Source organism: Eurosta solidaginis, chromosome 1 (genome assembly GCF_040869045.1).
Source record: "Eurosta solidaginis isolate ZX-2024a chromosome 1, ASM4086904v1, whole genome shotgun sequence".
Classification (NCBI taxonomy): Eukaryota; Metazoa; Arthropoda; class Insecta; order Diptera; family Tephritidae; genus Eurosta; species Eurosta solidaginis.
In genome coordinates this window covers 370,653,591-370,675,150 of record NC_090319.1, presented here as the reverse complement: position 1 = coordinate 370,675,150, position 21,560 = coordinate 370,653,591, and the positions used below count along the sequence as shown (strand labels likewise).

The following is a 21,560-nucleotide window of genomic DNA, read 5'->3' as shown; positions in this document are numbered from 1 at the left end:
AGCTCGAGTTAATCAACTAGAGTCAGAAATCGAACAGCAAAATGAAAAACTATCCGATAGATTAAGGATGGCACGTATCATTACTGGTTTAACGTCAAATTTTAATAATTATAAAACAGTGTGGTACAACACTAAAGAGAATCGAACGATTAATGCATTGATGTTATCTTTACAGTTGGAAGAAGAAAATCTAAATCGACTAAATGGGGAAGAAACAGCTGGTGTTAGCGCAGCGTTTTCAGCAAAAACTAAGCCGAAACTATATAATCGAAAAGATTCAAATCCGAAATCAAAAATTGATAATTTGAAGCAAAAAACGAGGTGTAATGCGTGCGGGAAGAAAGGCCATTGGGCTAGAGATAAAGTCTGTCCAAAATATGAAAAAAAATCTACAGACAAAACCAGCAAAGGTGGTGAAATGGCATGGTGTTCCGTTCAGCAAACAAGGAACTTACCAGGTAAGGAATCTGATAGTTGGTACTACGTCGATTCTGCAGCAACAAAACATATGACATTTCATCGAGAATGGTTTTCTACGCTACGAAACCACACGAACGGTAGCAAAGTTAAAGTTGCAAATAATATTTGCTTACAAATCGAAGGAATAGGAACAATTCTAATTGATGTAAAAATAGACAATCAGTGGAAGCCAGTTCGTCTAGAAAATGTACTGTACGTTCTAGAACTCAGCGAAAATCTGCTATCAACAAGCATGACAACAGATAAAGGTATCACAGTGATAATCGACAAAGAAGGTTGCAAATTTGTCGACCAGTTGAACAAAGTTGTTTCCGTAGGAAAACGCAAAGAACTGAATCAAATTAAAATGAATTTTCGATTACATATGGATGAATATGCAAACGTTGCCGCTGTTTCATTGCAGCATTGGCATCGTCGATTGGGACATGTGCATGCTGACACTATCAAGCAAATGTGTAAGAATGGTCTAGTTACTGGTGTCAGTTTGTCTGATAATGAAAGTTTTTTTTGTGAAGATTGCGTATATGGTAAAATGACCAGAGCAACACACAAAACGTCTGTTAAGCGAGCATCAGCAAGAGGCGAATATATGCATGTAGACTTGTGCGGCCCGAGTGAAATTAATGGAGCAGGTGGTACTTTATGTTAGTGAAAGATGAAGCCACTAGTTTTCGTTTTGTGTTTTTACTAAAGTCAAAAGATGAGGCTTATAGTCACTTGAAGCCATTAGTACCACTTGTTAAAAATATGAATGGTGCACAAATCAAGCATTTTTCGATTCGATAATGGAAAAGAATTGATCAATTGAAAAGTATTGACAAACCTTTTAAGAAATGAAGGTATTCAGCTTGAAGGCATTGTGCCGTACACTCCCGAACAAAATGGTCGCATCGAACGTGACAATCGTACTGTCCAAGAAAGCGCGAGAACGATGCTCATTGCAAGTGGTTTCCCGAAATCAGATTCCGAAACAAACGGGTCTAAGAATTAGGACCCAAAACCAAAAAAGGTTTATTTAATTGGTTTCGAGTCCACAAATAAAAATTTCCGGTTGTATGATCCATGTAGCGAAAAGGTTTTTATTAGTTGCAACATTCGATTCAACGAGAAGCAACCTGTCAAGTATGTGATTCACGAAGAATCAGAAATTGAAGTTAGCGAGGTCAGCAACAATTATGAGCAAGAGTCTGAATATAAAGATGAAATCACTTCCCAAGAAGAAAATGTTTTAACAAATGATGAGGAGACGTGTGATAATCATGAATCGCGACTAAACGAGCGATATAATTTTCGACCAAAAGTTAATACATCAAGTCGACTGATCGAATGAGGTTATTCGGCGTTAAAGCTTCGCGATGCTGGAACCAAAAATTCACTTTTTTCATACACAAATAGGCCTAGCAGTTCAGATCCGTGTATGTTTGTTCGTAAGAAGGACAATGAAATAACCATTATCGCCATCTATGTGGATGATGGATTGTTAGCAACAAACGAAGAGAGAAAAATGTATGTGATCATTTCATACTTACGACAACATTTTGAAGTAAAAGTATTTGAAGCCAAATATTTTCTCGGGTTTGAAATTGAAAAGTTATCCGATAATTCAATCCATATACACCAAAAAGCAGATGCGATGGAAGTTTTAAATCGTTTTAACATGATGGATTGTAAGGCAGTATCAGCTCCGATGGACTGCAATCAAAAGCTTGGTGATTTTGTAAACGACGAGCACGAAAAATCATTTCCATATCGAGAAGCCGTTGGTAGTCTGATGTATTTGGCAATCGGAACAAGGCCAGATATCAGTTATGCTATAGATGTCGTGAGCCGATATTTGGAGCGACCAACTGCAGCACACATTAATGCTGTAAAACGAATCATGAAGTACATAAGGGGCACGTTAAAAACAGGTATCCTTTACAAAAGCGACAGTAAATTTGATTTTGTTGGTTATAGCGATGCAAACTATGCTGGAGACACATATACTAGAAAGTCAAAGAGCGGTTATGTCTCCCATATTGGTTCGCGTTGTGTTAGTTGGGCATCAATCAGGCAACAGTCAGTATCAACTTCTTTAACAGAATCGGAGTATGTAGCCGCCTGTCAAGCAGTTAAAGAACTAGTTTGGTTAAATTTACTTGTGGCCGAGATGTCGGGGAAAAACGATTTCAAGGTGAAGCTATATTTGGATAATATAAGCGCGATCCGACTAATCAAAAACCCGGTATTCCACAAACGAACGAAGCATATTGATGTTCAATATCACTTCATAAGGGAAAAATTTGAAGAAGGCTATTTCGACTTGGAATATATTTGCACCGAAGAACAAATTGCAGATATATAGTTCAGTTAGTCCAGTTGAATCATCCGTTTTTGTAAAGCACTTTTTCTTTTCTACAATTTTAATAAAAGCGTTCCGTAAAAGCGAACTTTATATCCAACTGAATCCTGTTACTTTTTATTTGGCTAAATTAATCTATACAATATTGGAAATCCTCGGATTAATTCAACAATAACCAACAACAGCACTAATTCAGCAAACCAGGGAACCATCACTTGAATGGTCAAATTTTTGACACAGCCATACAAATATTATCTCATGAGTGGGGTATAGCGACCTCGGAAATGGCCTATCAGCCTTGCCACCGAGAGCCTATGTATAAATCGTACTCAATCGGGCAGACGAAGTCATCCCTAGGAGAAATACTACATATCAAAGCCCTAATATAATCTGCTTTACACACTCATAAAATGAAAAGTTATATAAGGAAAAGTAGTGGTAGTGCTAACAAAATAATAGTAAAAACATTTTATATCATATGGATACAAATATGTATGAACAACTCTTACATCGTATGGTCTCATACTATAGTATATATAAAGTATACTTTTAATGGCTATACACTAACACACACAAATGATACTGGAGGTAAACTTTGAATGTATCATAATATTTATCAAAGAAAAGTTATTTTATGCATACCAGCACGTTACCGGAAATAGGATTGAAAGTGAAATCGAAAATAATTAAATGACTAAAAAAATGTATAATAGTACCTATTGTATTGTATTTGTAAGCATTTCACTGGGTTGTGGGCGCTAAAATTGATTTTACACATTGAATATTGCGTAAATACAGGTAAAAAGAATTCAATGACCCATACGTAACAAAGCTAGAGTTAAAAGTTTTTGTATACATCATAGGGACTCATAATGAATAACATTTTAAACAGAGTTATTCGATTTTCGCCGGGCGCCGAATCTTTTTTTTTTTCAAATTTATTAAATATGCTAGTTATCTACGGCAAATTTACGGCAAATTCAACAGTTAAATATTTTTTTTGTTCGAATTTATAAAATATGACACTTATCTACGGCAAATTCGTGTGCAAGAATTATTTTCCTAACTAGTCTCTAAGGTGGTTTTCGAAATTATGGCCGCGGCAAATTTTTTTGTTTCACGCATAAATAACGGCAAATTCACGGCAATTTTCCCAATAGGTAATTTTTTCCACGTAAAAGTTGTCTTGCCAACTTCAGAGAATTTCAGAGAATATACGGAACACTCATTTGAATCGCTCTCATTTCTACTTATATACGACAGAATGTAATTTTCGCAGTATCATCGACTCGGCTCAGGCATGCTTCTTTTTCTCGTAGCGATAAGGACACTCCGGCAAACCCGGGGCGATTTTAAATCACCTTGTTGATGAAAGAGAGAGATATCTAACACATGTCTTCAACCTGTAATTCATTGTCTTTTGTCATTTCTGCTAAATGGATACAGACATGTTATGTACCGCTACTAAACCCTGGGAAACCTCCCTTAGGCTGACGATAGAGTGGAAGCGAGAAGTGTTGCTATAATATAAAGATAGAGAGTTACGGAAATTATTTCTGATGGAAAATTGTAAAGGGTGACACAATGCCAAAAACGTTTCAAGCTTGTTAAATATATGTGTATGAAAATTTAAATTGCCTCTCGCCTAGTATAGCTTATATCGAGCACTCTGCCGTCAGGCTTATTCCACAAAACTAGTCACAATAATTTCTACTGCAGAAGATTTCAATTGATAAGCTGTGCTCAAAAATAAATGGTAATCTCCGGTGTCTCTCCAGTACTTTCACCACATGGTTCACAATGACGATCCTGAGGATGACCCCAGCGGGTTAGGGGATCAGAATATACCCTCGGTAGGTATGCCTATCGTAAGAGGCGACTAAAATACCAGATTCAAGGGGCTGTGTAGCGCAACCTTTCAGGTTGCCAGCGCAATATATAGCTTCTCAAAACCCAATTGTCAACCTCACCTATCCGCGGCGAATCCTGTTTCACTAACAGACGAGGCTCTGGCGACCCCAAGCTCCTCATGGAACTTGGGGGTAGGGAGGGAGGGAATGTCCTGAAGGTTTAATGTGGCCCCATAAATCGTTCGCGAGATGTTCGGGCTAGCACCTTAATGGTGCTATGGTACCGCAGCGTACCGGATTTGTATCCGGCAAAGGACCATCACATCGATAACACTCCCCAAAGCCTTCGGGGAGCAACCTTATCGCTACAACAACAACAACAGGATGACACAATAGTTGGACATTTACGTCGATGGTACAACAATTTAGACTTTCGAAAATGCAAAATTTATTTTTGGTTCTGATCTGGTTAAAGTTTTATCTATCCAGAATCACACCTAGTGTGAGATCTTCTGCAACATGGAACAAACGATCTTATTAGTTGTAATGTGGAACCAACTCCTCGAAAGGTAGCTTGTTAACGTCTTATCATCGGGAAACTGCCAGTTTCCTTAAATTCACGTCAAGGGATTGCAAGCGTACAAGAGCTTTTGATTGCTTCTCGTTGCGTTCACTAAGTTCTTCTGAACCGATTCCGTGTTATAGTTAAAGTTATATGTGCACTTATAAGCCAACAGCAACTTCTTTGCATATTAGATATTTCTGAAAATGTCGGGGTCTCTGCGCCTGTAACGCACTTATGTTTAGAGCAAATGTCAGATTTTAATCTTATCTCAATTTCTGCAGTCATGGTTTTTTTCCAAAACGTATATTTAGATGAATTGATATATTTTTCTACACAGTTAAAAATATTGGAATATATTTTAAACCCTGCTTCGGTTTAAAGCAAATTTTAAACATTTAAGGTTTTAATTTTAAATTTCATAAAGTTCACTGCAAAAAGTATATTTTTACAGTACAAATTTTAAACCTTACTTGTACTAAATCGAAATTTATTCTTCACAGGTGTACTTTTTATACCTACTTCAATCTAACTCGCAAGTATAACATTTTAAAGTTTTAAAATTAAACTAATTTTGGATTAAAAATAAGATTTGACTCTTTCAAGTATTAGTTCTTAGACTTTCTTGGTCTAAAAGTGATATTCTGCTCTTTCAATTAGTCGCTGCTGACAGTTGGATTTGAATTACTTTGTTTGTGCCGTAGGCAGTAGGCTCTGATATTTTGCTACGCTGCCGTCTTTCATCGTGCCAATCAGAGATCTGCAGTTAGGACTTTATTTTGGGTACATTCTAGCATTGAACAAAACCCTCTTTGCGAGTAGGTGTATGATTTGGTCACAACTGGCCACGGGTTAGCGACGGCGGTCAATATGATCATTTTGTCTGATACGCTTAAGTACTAAGTTAAGGACTAATATACACACAAATATTAAGTAGTTTAGAGGTTTAAGGTCTGCTACAAAAATTCTACTATACAACTCCGAGGAAAAAATTTTCATTTCAAGTCCTTTTATGCAAGATATTTTCGATAACGTAATTTATCTCTCGGTTAAAATAGAACTTATATTGCGGACGCGGCTAATTTAGAACAAAGACTAATATTAAAGCGCAGCTTTCGGCTACGATTTATTATAGTTTTGAAAAATGTGTACAACCTTGCTTTGTCAAGTGGAATATTTTTTTTATATCAACGCTTTCTTGGTCATAGTAACTATTTATATAATTTTTTTGTCACTAACGTGACGCAAGGATAAGCAAAAAATAGTATATTTAAAAAACTCCGTTATTCGAACTAGCTTCGCGCTTACAAATTTTTATGGAACTTAATTAAGAAATTTTTACTTTCGTTTCCTTTACGTTGGACGCTCTCATTTAAATTATTCAACTTTTTTTTGTAAAATTATACCAAAATTGAGAGAAAAATACCAAAATCTAAAGCAATGTACCGAGACATTTTCAAAGTACCAGTTTGTTACGCAATTAATAAAAGTGGCATCGCTACTGGAATGATTTACACACACACCTTATTGCGTTCGCTCGTTTTTCGGCGTGCACGAAATTACGTACGCATGCTGGTCTCTGATGTCGACAGCCGTCAGCTGCTTTGTTTTCTTTTCTTCGTAATTGAAAATGTTATATTTCTGAAGCTCTCGCGCAACATACATATGTACAGAAGATCATAAAATGGCTTCATTTGTCAAAGTAAAAAGTGGTAATATAATAAAATTTATAGAAATTAGAAAAGTTATCGATGATAATACGGAGGAAATTACAACTGATGATATAATATATTCGGGTAAGTTAAAATAGTACAACAAAGTAAAAAAATACATAGAGTGAGTCAATTAGGTTTACTTACAACGGCATTTCCCCGAATTAAGCTTTATTTTCTTCATTAAATTAGTAAAAAGTAAACATTTTTGACTTGTAATTGAAACATTCAATAGTAGAGCTTCATTGGGGGGAATGCCTTTGTAGGTACCTAAACTAAATGGCTCACTGTATGTATGTACTTTTCTCTTTTCGTGAACCATTTCTTGCAGTTGTATTGGCGTTTGATTTTCACTAGAACGCGGTGCTTAAATTTCGCGATCGAGATGGAGCAAATATCGAAAACGACCACCTCCACCAAATTGTGCAGCAATACGGCAAATGCAGTTGTTTCTTACTTGAAGTTTTCACTGGCGGTAAGACAGTTTTTTATGCAATAATTGTGAATTTGTTCTTTAATTCATGATATTGCATTGTTAATAATATATGCAGGCATGTACATTTATGGCTACTTTGATTTTTATGTTTTTAGATGAAGAAAGTATTTCCAAATCTTTGGTAAAAACGCCGGTATTTCAAATCCACAGCGCTGCATTAGAGGCACATCTGCGAAGCGGAGATTTTTCATACATTTTGAGAGAATACAGTGATAGTGGAACTCATACAGACTCTTCAAGAAGGCTACTGGTTCGAGAGGCGGTATCTTTTATGAGACATCATGTTGGAAATTACCCTACAAAAACGCAGAAAATAGCAACTGCAGAGGCTATTATTGCCGTTTTTCCAAATTACAAAATTGAAGGAAGCGCATATGGTGGAATCGTAAGTATTTGTTCGTGAATTCGGGAAATGACGCAGTAAAATATGAAAGCATCAGTTTTTTGCATTCACGAAGCAGCACCATAGTTGTCTGCTTTCATTTTCGTCATACGTCATACCTAATTCTTTAATTTAAACTTTCAGGAGCTTTTCTACAATCCTATCGATAACACTGGGTATTTGTCCTCGAAACTAAAAAATTTTAATTCGAAAAGGCGTAAAACTGAGGGAAAGTCAGAAGATATTGCAGAAGCAGTTTGCGCGAGCAACGATGAAAATCTTTCCAATGAAGACATCGAATTTTTCAAAAATTGCATTGTGAGCGAACAGAGAGATACTATAAAAGAAAGACTGGCCAAGACAATAAAAGGTCGTCAGAAATTTTGTGCAGCGAGTACAGACATTTTTTCAACGTTTAGATTTTTTCTGTTTGATGCAACATTAGTAATTAATGACAATATATTCACTTTTGTATTTATTCATGAATGTAATTGTTATTTCTTGTTATTATATCATTATTACAGATTTCTTTTGATTTTGAGTTGCAATACGGAGAAAATAGCAAATATTTACTGCAGAAGTGGGAAAATTACTCAGCTTTCGCTAAGGAAATATATCAACGAGTCCTCTGGAGTTCAAAATCCTATAAATAATGGTAAAATTCATACATCTTTGATATTATTCAATACCAGGCGTAACGTTTTTGTATATTTTAAGGTTGGAATTCCGAAGTACAACCCTTTCTGTATTTGCTAAAACTCCTGCCCTCAACTGCAGCGAAGTGTAACTTGGCGAAAAGGGTTTCATATAAAGTCTCTGAACGTAATTTTATTTCATTTGCAAACCACAACTCGCGTATAGAAGAAGCAGCCGCTGCCTCACGTCACCCTACTTTACTTGCTGTTGGGCCTAACAAATTAGCAATAACTCAGTATTTTGTAGTCGTTGATGGTACGAAGCTAAGTCTACCTACGTCGTTCAGTTTTGTTGAAGCATTTGATGTATATTTCAAAACATTTTACATATTTAGTATTAAGTTTGATCCGACTCTAACAAGCTTTCTAAATTTTTTTGCTAAATACATTTACGAAATAGAAAAAAGTTTTAAATCTAGTACGAGACAAATTGAAGTAAACTGTAAATTTATTAAAAAATTTGACAACCTTAAAAGATACAAAAGTACTTTATAAATATTGCCAAAATGTATTTCTGCTCTTTTTGCAACAAAGTATTTGACACTACTGCTTTTGTCATATTTGTTACCTGAATAACACAAGTTTACAAATTCAGGTCAACTTTTGGATCTGAGCAGATAAGAGCGATTCTTAACTATATTTGATATGCTGAATTCGAATCTGCATTCAGTTTTTCAAGATTGATTCTAGTTTCCGAGATCTCGCATGATAGCACCATTGTGCTGTTATAGCAGCTTTTAAATCGTGGCACTGCTTGATAAGTAAGTAAAAATGGCAGAATGTTCATAAAAGTATGAACATATAACTACGCCGCTCTAAAATAAGTAAATTTATACAGTCCACTAGAATTTAAGATAATATTGTCATACATACATACTTACAAAACAAACAGGATAAGGTACCTAAACCTATCACACATACACACATATGTACACATATACAGTCCACTTGAGGAAAGATAAGTATAAACAACCCTCATACAAAACAGATGGTTTCTTAATATTCAAGCAATGCCCTTGAACAAACAAACAATAGAATCAATAGAATAATAGAAGCAAACAATAGAATAAACTAAGAAGACATTAAAATTAGTCCTTTGTCTAACATTAGATACACAAACGCACTTACAAGTATAGTTACGTTTAGGAACATAGTTTTAAGATTTAGTATATAGAATTAAAATATATTCTAAACCATCAACACCATTATATAAAAATAAAAATGCAGAGACAGTGTTGCAAAGTTGATCCAAAGTGTTTTTGTTACGTTTGTGGTGATTATATGATTAAAAAAAAGTGGCAAAATAATAACAAATGCGCTCAAAGATGCGTATCTGCACTACTTTGGTTTCAGAGTAGTAGACAGTCATAAGTCATGGATACCGAAATTTATTTGTAATGCATGCAAAACAAAGCTGTATAAGTGGCCATCGGGAGAACGTGAGTACTTTTCCTTTTCAATGCCAGCGCTCTGGAGAGAACCTAAAAACCATAAAGATGATTGCTACTTTTGTTTGATGAAAGTTACGGGTATAAATGCAAAAAAATTAGCAAAATATAATTATCCTGATGTATCATCAGTATCCAAGCCAGTTCCACGTACTGCTAATGATCCATTGCCAGTTTATCGAAGTATAAGTGCAAACGTCCTGGAAACTTTAACTCCATCACCCCCGAGCAGTGAAAGCGACTTTGTCATGGAAGGGCCACATTTAATTTTGCAAGGTGAACTAAGCGATTTGATTCGTGATTTGAATTTGTCCAAACAAACAGCAGAGTTGCTAGGATCACGGCTGCAGCAATGGAAAAATCTAGACTCTCGAACAAAAGTTTCTGTATACAGAAACAGAAATGAGGCACTTCGACCGTTCTTCAAAAAAGAAGACAACATAAGTTTCTGTAACGATATTAATGGTTTATTTAATGAAATTAATGCACCCTACGATCGAAACGAATGGCGTTTATTCATTGATGGTTCCAAATACACCCTAAAAGCTGCTCTTCTCCACAACGGGAATAACAAACCATCTATTCCGATTGCTCATGCAGTACAAACGAAGGAATGCTACGAAACAATGCGGAAGATCCTGTGCTTCATCAAATACAATGATCATAAATGGAAAATATGTGGTGATCTAAAGGTATAAACATTAATTCCAATTAAATCGAAAACACTTATTTTTTATATTATTTCAACGGGTTATTGGCTTCTTAAATGGGATGCAATCTGGATTCACCAAATTTTGTTGTTTCTTATGCTTGTGGGATAGCCGCGCAACTGAACATCATTATGTGAGGAAAGAATGGCAAAGTCGTACTCAATATGAGCCTGGACAGCAAAACGTCTCCGCTGAACCACTTGTAAATCCACAAGACATTTTCCTCTTCACCTCTTCACATTAAACTTGGTCTTATAAAGAACTTCGTCAAAGCATTAAACCGTGAAGGACCGGCTTTTCAGTACTTAGTCAAGTTGTTTCCTAAATTGTCATATGCAAAAATCAAAGAAGGAATATTTGTCGGACCTGATATTAGAAAACTAATGGCTGATAAGGAATTTACAAAATGTTTAACGCCCGATGAAGCAGCCGCGTGGGCATCTTTTCAAAATATCGCACCACTTTCTTGGTAATCAGAAATCCCCTAATTTTGAGGAAATTATTGGCGATATGTTGGAAAATTATCGCATGATTGGAGCTCGGATGTCTCTAAAGATGCATTTTCTGCATTCCCATCTCGATTTTTTTCCCGAAAACTTGGGTGATACGAGCGACGAACAGAGAGAGCGGTTACACCAAGATCTAGCCAACATTGAAAGACGATACCAAGGATTTTGGGATGAAGTCATGATGAGCGACTATTGTTGGACTCTAATACGCGAAACAGATACTAAACAATACAAAAGGCAAAGTTCCACCAATCTTCATTTCTGATTTGTTACTTTTAAGTTAATAAAATGAATATTATTTGACAAAAATCTTAAAAATTGAATTTATTGACTATATTAAAAACTAGAATCAATTTTAAAAAACGGAATGCAGATTCGGATTCAGCATCATAAATTGACTTAAAAACCACTTTTAGTTGCCCAGATCCAAAACCGTGTATACTTGTGTAATTGTAATAATTTTAATAAATAATTGAATAAAAATGAATTTGAATGAAAATCAAGTTTCTGTTTTTCTATCAACATTGGACTAAAACGTAAACTTCTTTGGCTTAAATTTTAGCCATTCGAAGTCTAATTTTGAGGTAAACCTCGCTGGTGTTAATTTTAGCGAAGTAAAATACTGTTTTTAAACCAATCTCAGGATCAGCGTTAAACTTCATCGGTTTTGTTTTTATACATGTAAGGTCTAGAATACAGTATTTTCAGTTATAATACTTAGAATTATTATTTACTATATTTAACCAAAAACAGGCCTTAAAATTAAACCACTCGAGGTCTAAAAAATGGAACGAATCCTGATTAAAATTCAAACCCAGAAATGCTAACAATTGTTTGAACTTTTCAAAGTTTAAACTTTAGTATTTTTTCGGTCGAGTCATATATACATACCAAGAAAGTTTAAATTTTAGTCCAAAATTTTTAACAGTGTAGTGATGTGTCGTGTCTATATCTACGTTGTCTGTATGTTTGTTGCTACCCTTTGTAACGCAAGTAGTTTATTAATATATTTATACTTAAAATTCGTATCTAGTCTCCAAAGTCTGAAACACCTTTCCTGCAAACATCGAAAATAATGTGTACAGCCTTCGAGAAATATATAATTCTCGAGTTGATGTCCAACATCATTCTCCAACCTTTCAGAACTTTTGTGAAATTTATAGTTCTCGAGTTGATCTCCAACATCATTATCAAATCGGTTAACTAGATCAAAACAGTTATTAGCTCAAAAACTCGTAATGTTAAGAAAACACGAAAAACAGACTGTCTGACTGATAATGCACATCTTTGCGATGTATTTTCTCGCTTATTAGAAGAGATATTAGATATTAGATTATAATGTTCGGTAGGTTTTGGATTGGGAAGCCTGAAGGTACTTATAACTTCGAAATTTAAGATTTTTGAGTTAGCTCACTATTGAGGTGTGCGAAATAATTCTCCAAGGTTAGAGAAATGTTTAGCTCTAAAATTTTTATACTGCACATACACCCACCCAAATGACTATAAAAGAACAACAAATATAAAAGAAAGCGGGTTTTTACAATTTTCACAGGATTCAGTACAATTGAAAAATCACACTTGAGAACAAATTTAGAACTGTCTTTTTCCCAACTTGAGAAGAAATATTTCTTGCCGAGTAAAAAATTTCCTTTTTGTTAAGAACACAATAATTTTCAAGCTGAGCCATTGCGTGAAATTTGAGAAGCATACTAGATATAACAAGTAAGGAAGGCTAAGATCGGGTGTAGCCGAACATTAGATACTCAGCTGAGAGCTTTGGAGACAAGGGAAAATCGCCATGTAGGAAAATGAACTATGGTAATCCTGGAATGTGTTTGTATGACATGGGTATCAAATGAAAGGTGTTAATGAGATGCGTTTGTACGATACGGGTATCAAATTGAAGGTATTAATGAGGGTTTTAAAAGGGAGTGGCCCTTAGTCGTATATGTGAAGGCGTTTTCGAGATATCGACCAAAATGTGGATCAGGGTAACCCAGATCATCATCTGTCGGGTACCGCTAATTTGTTTATATATGTCATACCGCGAACAGTATTCCTGCCAAGATTCCAAGGGCTTTTGATTTCGTCCTGCAGAACTTTTTCATTTTCATCTCTTTTTCCATATTTGGTACAGAATTATGGCATTTTTTTCATTTTTCGTAGTCGAAAAAGTGGGCGTGGTCATAGTCGAATTTCGGCCATTTTTTGTACCAAGATAAAATGAGTTCAGGTAAGTACGTGAACTAAGTTTAGTAAAGATATATCGATTGTTGCTCAATTTATCGTGTTAACGGCCGAGCGGAAGGACAGACGGTCGACTGTGTATAAAAACTGGGCGTGGCTTCAACCGATTTCGCCCATTTTCACAGACAACAGTTATCGTCATAGAATCTATGCATCTACCAAATTTCACAAGGATTGGCAAATTTCGTTCGACTTATGGCCTTAAAAGTATTCTAGACGAATTAAATGAAGAAGGGCGGAGCCACGCCCATTTTGAAATTTTATTTTATTTTTGCATTTTGTTGCACCATATCATTACTGGAGTTGAATGTTGACATAATTTCAGGCATGCTTAACGAACGAAACGATATCATTTCGTTACGATAATCAACGCTAATAAACGAAACGAAGTCACTTAACGTTAATTTGACGTTCTTAACGTTAATAAACGAAACGAAGTGACTTCGTTTCGTTTATTAGCGTTGATTATCGTAACGAAATGATATCGTTTCGTTCGTTAAGCATGCCTGCATAATTTACTTATATACCCCAGCGGGTTAGGGGGTAACGGTAGGTAAGCCTTGTTTGGTTTTCATCAACTTACTTCGTTTTATCCACATTGTACTTATCTCACCTTGTACTTTACTAACCCTACTCCTAAAATTTATCGATTAATCTTAATATCAATTATTCATCAGCACTACTTGTTAACCATCACTACTTTGAACAAAACAAAAGATATTAGCAGCAAAATTCAATCGTGTTGAGTATTTATTTATTTTCAATGCACTAAAGTCAAGGTAGTGAGTTCTTTTTTCTATTAATGTATCCAACATTAAATGGTGCCGAAACCCGGGAATAACTGATTCTACAATCATCCCACATCAATTGCCAACTTACCAGCTAAGTAAAGAAAAGTAATCACGTGGATTACCTAACCTCTTTATATCTATACACTTTATAAAAATTTCTAAAATGACCACCGTCGATTCGATGATCGAGGACCAGCGAAAGACATTCAAGCAACTACAAAGGTTCCGAAAAAACTTTGACGAAAAACCCGCTGCATCAAAAACTGCGGGTCTTATACAAGGCCTTCTTACAGAAATTGAATTGCTGTTCCGTACTTTTAAACAAGGCCACGACGACATCTGCGCGGAAGTACGAGCAAACTCTATTGCTGATGCCGACGTTCCTTACCTATAAGATGAGACCTTTTACGACTGCTATGATCTTTTTATCAATTTCAAAGCAAAACTGTTAGACTTACAATTGGAACTTGCTTTGCCTACGACACCTGGTACAAACAGTACATTCGCCGCCACTAATTCACGCAACGATACCATTTCAGCTGCTGCTCGCTTGCCTAAAATCGATATTCCTACGTTCTCAGGAGACTACTTGGAGTGGATTCCGTTCCGCGACATGTTTCTGTCGCTCGTACACAACAATACCAACCTAACGCAGGTGCAAAAATATTTTTATTAAAAGGGTTCGTGTACTTGAACTCCCAGAAAAATGGTAGAGGAGTATCCAGCTACAAATACCAGTTATTAACCAGCTTGGGCTGCGCTCGTGAATCGGTATCACAACAAACGCAAACTCGTTGACCAAATTCTAAGAAAATTGGTTAATGCTGAAAACACAGACGGACGTCTTCGTACAATACAAAAATTGCTAGACATAACACGCAATTGCTTGGCGCTTTTAAGAACATTAGAGGTGGACCCCTCGAACTGGGATCCAATTCTTATGTTTTTGTTAACCCAAAAAATTGACAAGCAAACTCGAAAGGAATGGGAGCAATCACTTCACGGCAGCACTGACCTCCCACAAGTGAAAGAATTTCTTAAATTTTTAGATTCCACTTACAAGGCTTTAGAGTTTGTTGAAGAAGGGTTTCCTATTGCGAAACTGGCAAAACCTTCTGTCAATTCCCATAAAGATTTACGGCGTGGTGCTTACGCAAAATCAGTACTTACAGCAACAACTGCCACTGCCAATAACAGCTGTTCCTGCTGTCAACAAAACCATTTTCTTTATAAATGTTTTAAATTCGCTGCATTGCCAGCAGTGGATAAAAAGGAGTTCGTTAAACAAAACAAACTGTGCATGAACTGTTTAGGTAAGGGTCAGACCTACAGTAACTGTACAACATCACGATGCAAAGTTTGTGAAAGCATGCATCATACATTACTTCACAGCGATTCCTCAATTGGAAACTCAACTTACAACTCTCACCAATCTGGCGTATCTAACACCTCTAAAGCTGCGACCGTGCAGTCAACCAACGTTCACACTTTGTCCACTAATATTAGTACACAAGTACTCCTAGCTATCGTTCGCGTAATAGTCGAAACGCCCAGTAGGAAATTTTGTTTCAAGGCTCTTGTAGATCAAGGAGCTCAAGCGTCTTTTATATCTGAGGATGCAGCTCAATTGTTAAGATTAAATACACGTAACATTACTGCAAATATTTCGGGTATTGGAGGTTCTCAATTTTTTACAACAAGAAGGGCTGCCCACATAAGTTTGCGGTCAGCTTACAACAAGCACTTTAATCTAGAATGCCAATTTCTTTTACTGCCAAGGGTTACAACATACTCTCCTACTGCAATCGATCCCAATTACTTGAAGGATTTACCAAACGTATTCCTTGCAGATCCAGAATTCAATTCTCCATCTAAAATCGATTTTATTTTGGGTGCTGAGCTTTATTGTAACATTTTGCTCTCGGGAATGATAAAATGTGAAAATGGTTTACTACTGCAAGAAACCTACTTTGGGTGGATGATTTCAGGTCCTGTAAAACCCAATTTTAATGAGTGCAATCTCTCTGCGAATTTATCGTCAATCGATTCCATCGATAACCAACTACGTCTGTTTTGGGAACAAGAAGATATGGTGGATCTTTCGTTAATTTCTACTGAGGAAGCTGCAGTAGAGAAAAATTTTTTGGAAACTCACTCTCGTGACGACACTGGTAGATATCAAGTCCACTTGCCATTCAAACGTCTTGTTTTGCAAATTTTACCAACGTTCAGTCACAACAATTTTAACGCCCTTCGAAGACTGAATCAGCTCGAAAAACGATTTAGATCTCAACCTGAGTTTTCGAAGCTTTATAGAGACTTTATGGAGGAGTACGTTCGTTTAGGTCACATGAAGGAAATCGGAAAATATCCGCAAGATCTTCCAGCTAACTCATATTTCCTATGTCATCACGGTGTCTTAAGAGACAGCAGCAGTACTACTCAGTTAAGAGTAGTATTCGATGGCGGAAATCATCATCAAAACCAAAACACCCTTAACCTGGAACTCGCTGCAGGAACTGCTTTACAAAATAGGTTGCCGCTTATATTGTCTCCATGGAGACTACATCGCATAGCTTTTACCGCCGACGTAGAAAAAATGTTTCGACAGATCAATATCTGTGAAGAACACAGCTGTTCCAATGTATACTCTGGAGATACGCTCCTACAAAACCAATAAAAATATACAAACTCTGCACAGTTACTTACGGTACTACTTCAGCGCCTTTCTTGGCCATACGTGTGCTACATCAGCTAGCAAATGATGAGCGGAGCTCATATCCTCTTGCAAGTAAGATCCTCTTAACTGACAGCTACGTCGATGATATACTTTCAGGTGGAGACTCTATTCAAGAGGTAACCGAATTATACCAACAGCTGACGATTCAACCTAAGGAAGTGGAACTCTAACTCGGCAGAGTTGCTGGAATCTAGACCACATTGATAAGCATCACTCATTCGAGGTAACTTCCGAAAATTGTGTTAAAGCGCTTGGACTTCATTGGGAAACAAAAGATGATAATTTCTACTTCAAAATTAACTTTGAATTTTCTGCCACCATAACTAAGAGCAGCCTTCTTTCTGAAGCGACCAAGCTCTTCGATCCACTTGGTTGGCTAGCACCTACCATTATCATTGCAAAAATTATATTTCAAAAATTATGGTTAGAAGGACTGGATTGGCAAGATCCGCTTCCACCTCAACTTCATTCAGAATGGGTTCGATATCGTCACTCTTTGAGAGAGCTAGAGCAAATCAAGATTTCAAGATGGATTGGCTGCAAACAAACAAGTACAGTTGATTTACACGGGTTTTGCGACGGCTCTCAAGCCGCTTACGGGGCTGTAGTGTATGCAGTAGTATGTACAGATGGCGTTCTCTCATCAAAATTAATACAATCGAAAACAAAGGTAGCGCCGCTTAAAGCCGTATCCATTCCTCGACTTGAATTATGTGCAGCAACACTTCTGGTAAAGCTAATGGCCACAGTAAAAACTTACTTCACGTCAAATCTTAGAACTACTTATTACTGGACCGACAGCACCACTGTTCTAAGTTGGATTCGAAGTCATTCGAATCGGTGGGCAGTATATATCGCGAATAGGGTTGCTGAGATTCAACGGCAATCCAGCACATCTCAATGGAAATACGTTTCAACTAGCGAAAATCCCGCCGACTGTTTAACACGAGGTCTAACACCTTCAAAACTTCGCACACATGTGCTGTGGTGGAATGGACCACCATGGATAGCAACTCCATCTCGCTGGCCGACACAAAATTTGAATTTACATACTGAGCTTTAAGAACGAAAGACTAAGGTCAACTTTCACAACACTGCTGTAACCTCAGATAAGCATGAATATTTTTCTTTAATTACCAAATACTCTACTGTTTCGAAGCTTCTTCGCATTACAGGGTACATTCTTCGGTTTTATAATACGCTTAAATCAGCTGCGAACAAACGCAAACAGCAAATGCAAGAGAATGTAAGCCACGAAACAGGTTTTTTAAAATCGTACGAGTTAAAGCGAGCACTTATCACTATCGTTAAAGTAATCCAACATGTCGACTTTGCAATTGAAATCGACTGTTTATCAAAGAAGAACACGTTAGGCAAAACCAATCGCCTCCTACAACTTGCTCCATTTCTCGACGACAACAATATACTTCGAGTCGGAGGCCGACTGTCTAAGGCCAACATTGCCTACGACAGTAAACATCCAATAGTGCTAACTAAGCAAAATCCAATATCGTTACTCATATTTAGAGATTCTCACAATCAAACACTTCACGGTGGAGTGCAACAAATGATGGCATACGTTATGCGTCGATTTTGGATCTTATCTGCCCAAAGCCTGGCTAGATCAGTACTTCGACACTGCTTTGTGTGTTTCAAATATGTTGCGAAAATGCATGAACAAAAGATTGTTGATCTACCAGCAGTGAGACTTCAACCTACCAGACCATTCAAACACAGCGGACTAGACTATGCTGGGCCCGTTTTAATAAGAAATTCTACATCACGTAAAGCGCCAGCTGTTAAGGCTTATATCTGCATTTTCGTCTGCATGTGCACGAAAGCTATTCACCTTGAAGTAGTATCCAGCTTAACTACGGAGGCCTTCATGGCAGCTTACCGAAGATTTATTTCAAGAAGAGGACGTTGCACAGACTTGTATTCTGATTGCGGCTCAACGTTCATTGGAGCCGAAACAAAACTTAAAATTTTCTTCGAAATTCAAAAATTAGAGCTACCCGAGTATTTGGCAGCTGGACTGGCTAACGAAGGAACCACCTGGCATTTTATTCCGCCCGACTCACCTAACTTCGGTGGTTTATGGGAAGCGGGTGTAAAATCCGTAAAGCATCATCTGCGACGTATTATGCGTGATCAAAGACTTACATTTGAAGAATTAACCACGCTTTTCGCCCAAATTGAGAGCTGCTTGACCTGACGACCACTGTGTCCTTTATCCGGTCAACTTGCCGACAACCACGCGCTAACTCCCGCACATTTTCTTGTTGGTGAACCAACAACCTGTGTATCTGAATATGATCTACTAGCTTACGAGGAAAATTCTTTAAGCCGCTGGAAGTTAGTTGAACGACTTAAACAGCATTTTTGGAAGAGATGGAGCAGTGACTTATATTCACACCCTACAAACACGTTCCAAATGGCCTCATACTAATCGAAACCTAGAAGTTGGCGACATTGTTTTACTGCATCACGAACGAAGTGCACCAGGGTACTGGCTCTTAACGAGAGTACATCAAACCCATCCTGGGACAGATGGACTGGTAAGGGTGGTTACACTTTTACTAAACGGTGTGTCTGCTACCAATAATGGAGTCTACCAACAAGGACCAGGAACAACCTGAACCACAAGATAACACCTAAGCAATTCAAGAAGAGTCGTTCTTAGTGGGGGAGAATGTTTGGTTTTCATCAACTTACTTACTTCGTTTTATCCACATTGTACTTATCTCACCTTGTACTTTACTAACCCTACTCCTAAAATTTATCGATTAATCTTAATATCAATTATTCATCAGCACTACTTGTTAACCATCACTACTTTGAACAAAACAAAAGATATTAGCAGCAAAATTCAATCGTGTTGAGTATTTATTTATTTTCAATGCACTAAAGTCAAGGTAGTGAGTTCTTTTTTCTATTAATGTATCCAACATGCCTGTCGTAAGACGCGACTAAAATACCAGATTCAAGCGGGAATGGCCTGAAGTTTAATGTGGCCACATAAATCTTTCCCGAGATGGTCGGGCCAGCACTTTAATGGTGCTGTGTTACCGGAGCGTATCGGATCTGTATCCGACAAAGGACCATCACATCGATAACACTCCACAAAGCCTTCGGGGAGTAACCTAATCGCTACAACAACAACAGCTAAATTTAAGCCGCAAGTTTAAATTGGCTAATCACTGCAGTGTATTTCAAGCGGAAGTTGCTGCGATTACTCTGATAGCCAAGCGGCTATCAAGGCCTTGAACTCATCTACAGTGCGATCGAGGGTGGTCTGGGAGTGCCTGACCTCGCTTGCGATTGCATCGAATTATTTTACATTTAAGATTATCTGGATCCCGGGCCATAGTGATATCCCGGGTAACTGTCAAGTGGATCTCTTAGCCCGCATCGGTACAACTGAATCGGATGAAGATGGCTGTAGGGATTTCGGGATTCCGCTGGCCACCTGTGGATTGCTCCTCCATAGCTGGGCCTCGAGTCAGCTCAGCAAACGTTGGGCGGACACCACGTATTGCAGGGTAGCAAGATCTTTCAGGCCGAAAGTGGATGGCAGGAGGTCTGCTGAAATAATTGGGTTCACTAAGGCTCACCTATTGTCCAAAATTTAACTAATTTGCTGTTTTGCGTCATAAGGTCAACGCACCTACCAAGTTTCATCGCTTTATTCGTCTTTGGTAATGAATTATCGCACTTTTTCGGTTTTTCGAAATTTTCGATATCGAAAAAGTGGGCGTGGTTGTAGTCCGATCTCGTTCATTTTAAATAGCAATCTGAGATGAGCGCCCAGGAACCTACATACAAAATTTCATCAAGATACCTCAAATTTACTGAAGTTATCGCGTTTACGGACGGACGGGCGGGCGGACATGGCTAAATGAATTCCTTTTTTCGCCCAAATCATTCTGATATATAGAAGTCTATATCTATCTCGATTGGTTTATGCCGTTACGGATTACCGTTATGCGAACAAAGTTAATATACTCTGTGAGCTCTGCTCAGCTGAGTATAAAAATTAAAAGATAAAAGATTGTAGGTCACTACGAAAACTTTACACTTTCAGATCAAAGGCGCAGATAAACGTTTAGTAATAGTGAAATCTAGCACAATGTATTGAACGGAGAAAATAAAACCATTACGTTTTACTAACTTCCAATTGACACGTATAAATTATTAGCATGCCAACAACATTACAGCATTAGGAAACTCCAATATCAAAACTTATGCATATACATATACAATTTCAAAACATTGTTCAATCATTTACCTGTACTGGTTTGGGTTCAACAAACATATCTTGCTTGGGTCCTCGTGCACCCAAACTGAGACTACTTGTCGGGCTGCTTGTAGCTGGCGTGCCGCCACCAATCGGCGTTGCGTCGCTATCGGATGATGGATTGACACGTACAGCTGGTTCTGGAAAAATAAATCCATCTTGCGTTTGTGCATTTTCGGGAGATAGTTTACATTTGCGGCTGAAAAATCGAATTACATTTGGTTATAGCCACCACAGCCCGACATATATGGTTACAAGTTCACGTGTGCTTAGATAGTTTAATGAATAGAATAAATAGAA

General features: G+C 37.3%; 2 protein-coding genes across 6 annotated transcripts in view; one reads left to right on the top strand and one right to left on the bottom strand.

Moving 5' to 3' along the window:
• LOC137238231 (uncharacterized) overlaps positions 1–21,560 on the bottom strand; it is a 50,222-nt gene that overhangs the window by 28,149 nt on the left and 513 nt on the right. For all 5 annotated transcript variants that reach the window (XM_067762997.1, XM_067762995.1, XM_067762996.1 and 2 more), the window contains exon 2: positions 21,252–21,459. In XM_067762997.1, the coding sequence (XP_067619098.1) occupies positions 21,252–21,459 (208 nt within the window). The remainder of the gene's footprint in view (positions 1–21,251; positions 21,460–21,560) is intronic.
• On the top strand, positions 1,985–9,075 carry LOC137252167 (uncharacterized). Its single transcript, XM_067787546.1, has 6 exons — positions 1,985–2,653; positions 7,303–7,420; positions 7,537–7,826; positions 7,968–8,267; positions 8,348–8,478; positions 8,541–9,075. The coding sequence occupies exons 1-5, from the start codon at positions 1,985–1,987 to the stop codon at positions 8,474–8,476; spliced, it is 1,506 nt and encodes a 501-aa protein (XP_067643647.1). The 3' UTR covers positions 8,477–8,478; positions 8,541–9,075.

What these genes read in the sequence shown, in the direction of transcription:
- LOC137252167 (XM_067787546.1), top strand. Translation starts at nt 1,985, where the DNA reads ATGTATGTGATCATTTCATACTTACGACAACATTTTGAAGTAAAAGTA. An exon ending in CGGGGAAAAACGATTTCAAG is followed by an intron (nt 2,654 to 7,302) that starts GTGAAGCTATAT and finishes GATTTTCACTAG; the next exon opens with AACGCGGTGCTTAAATTTCG. An exon ending in GAAGCGCATATGGTGGAATC is followed by an intron (nt 7,827 to 7,967) that starts GTAAGTATTTGT and finishes TTAAACTTTCAG; the next exon opens with GAGCTTTTCTACAATCCTAT.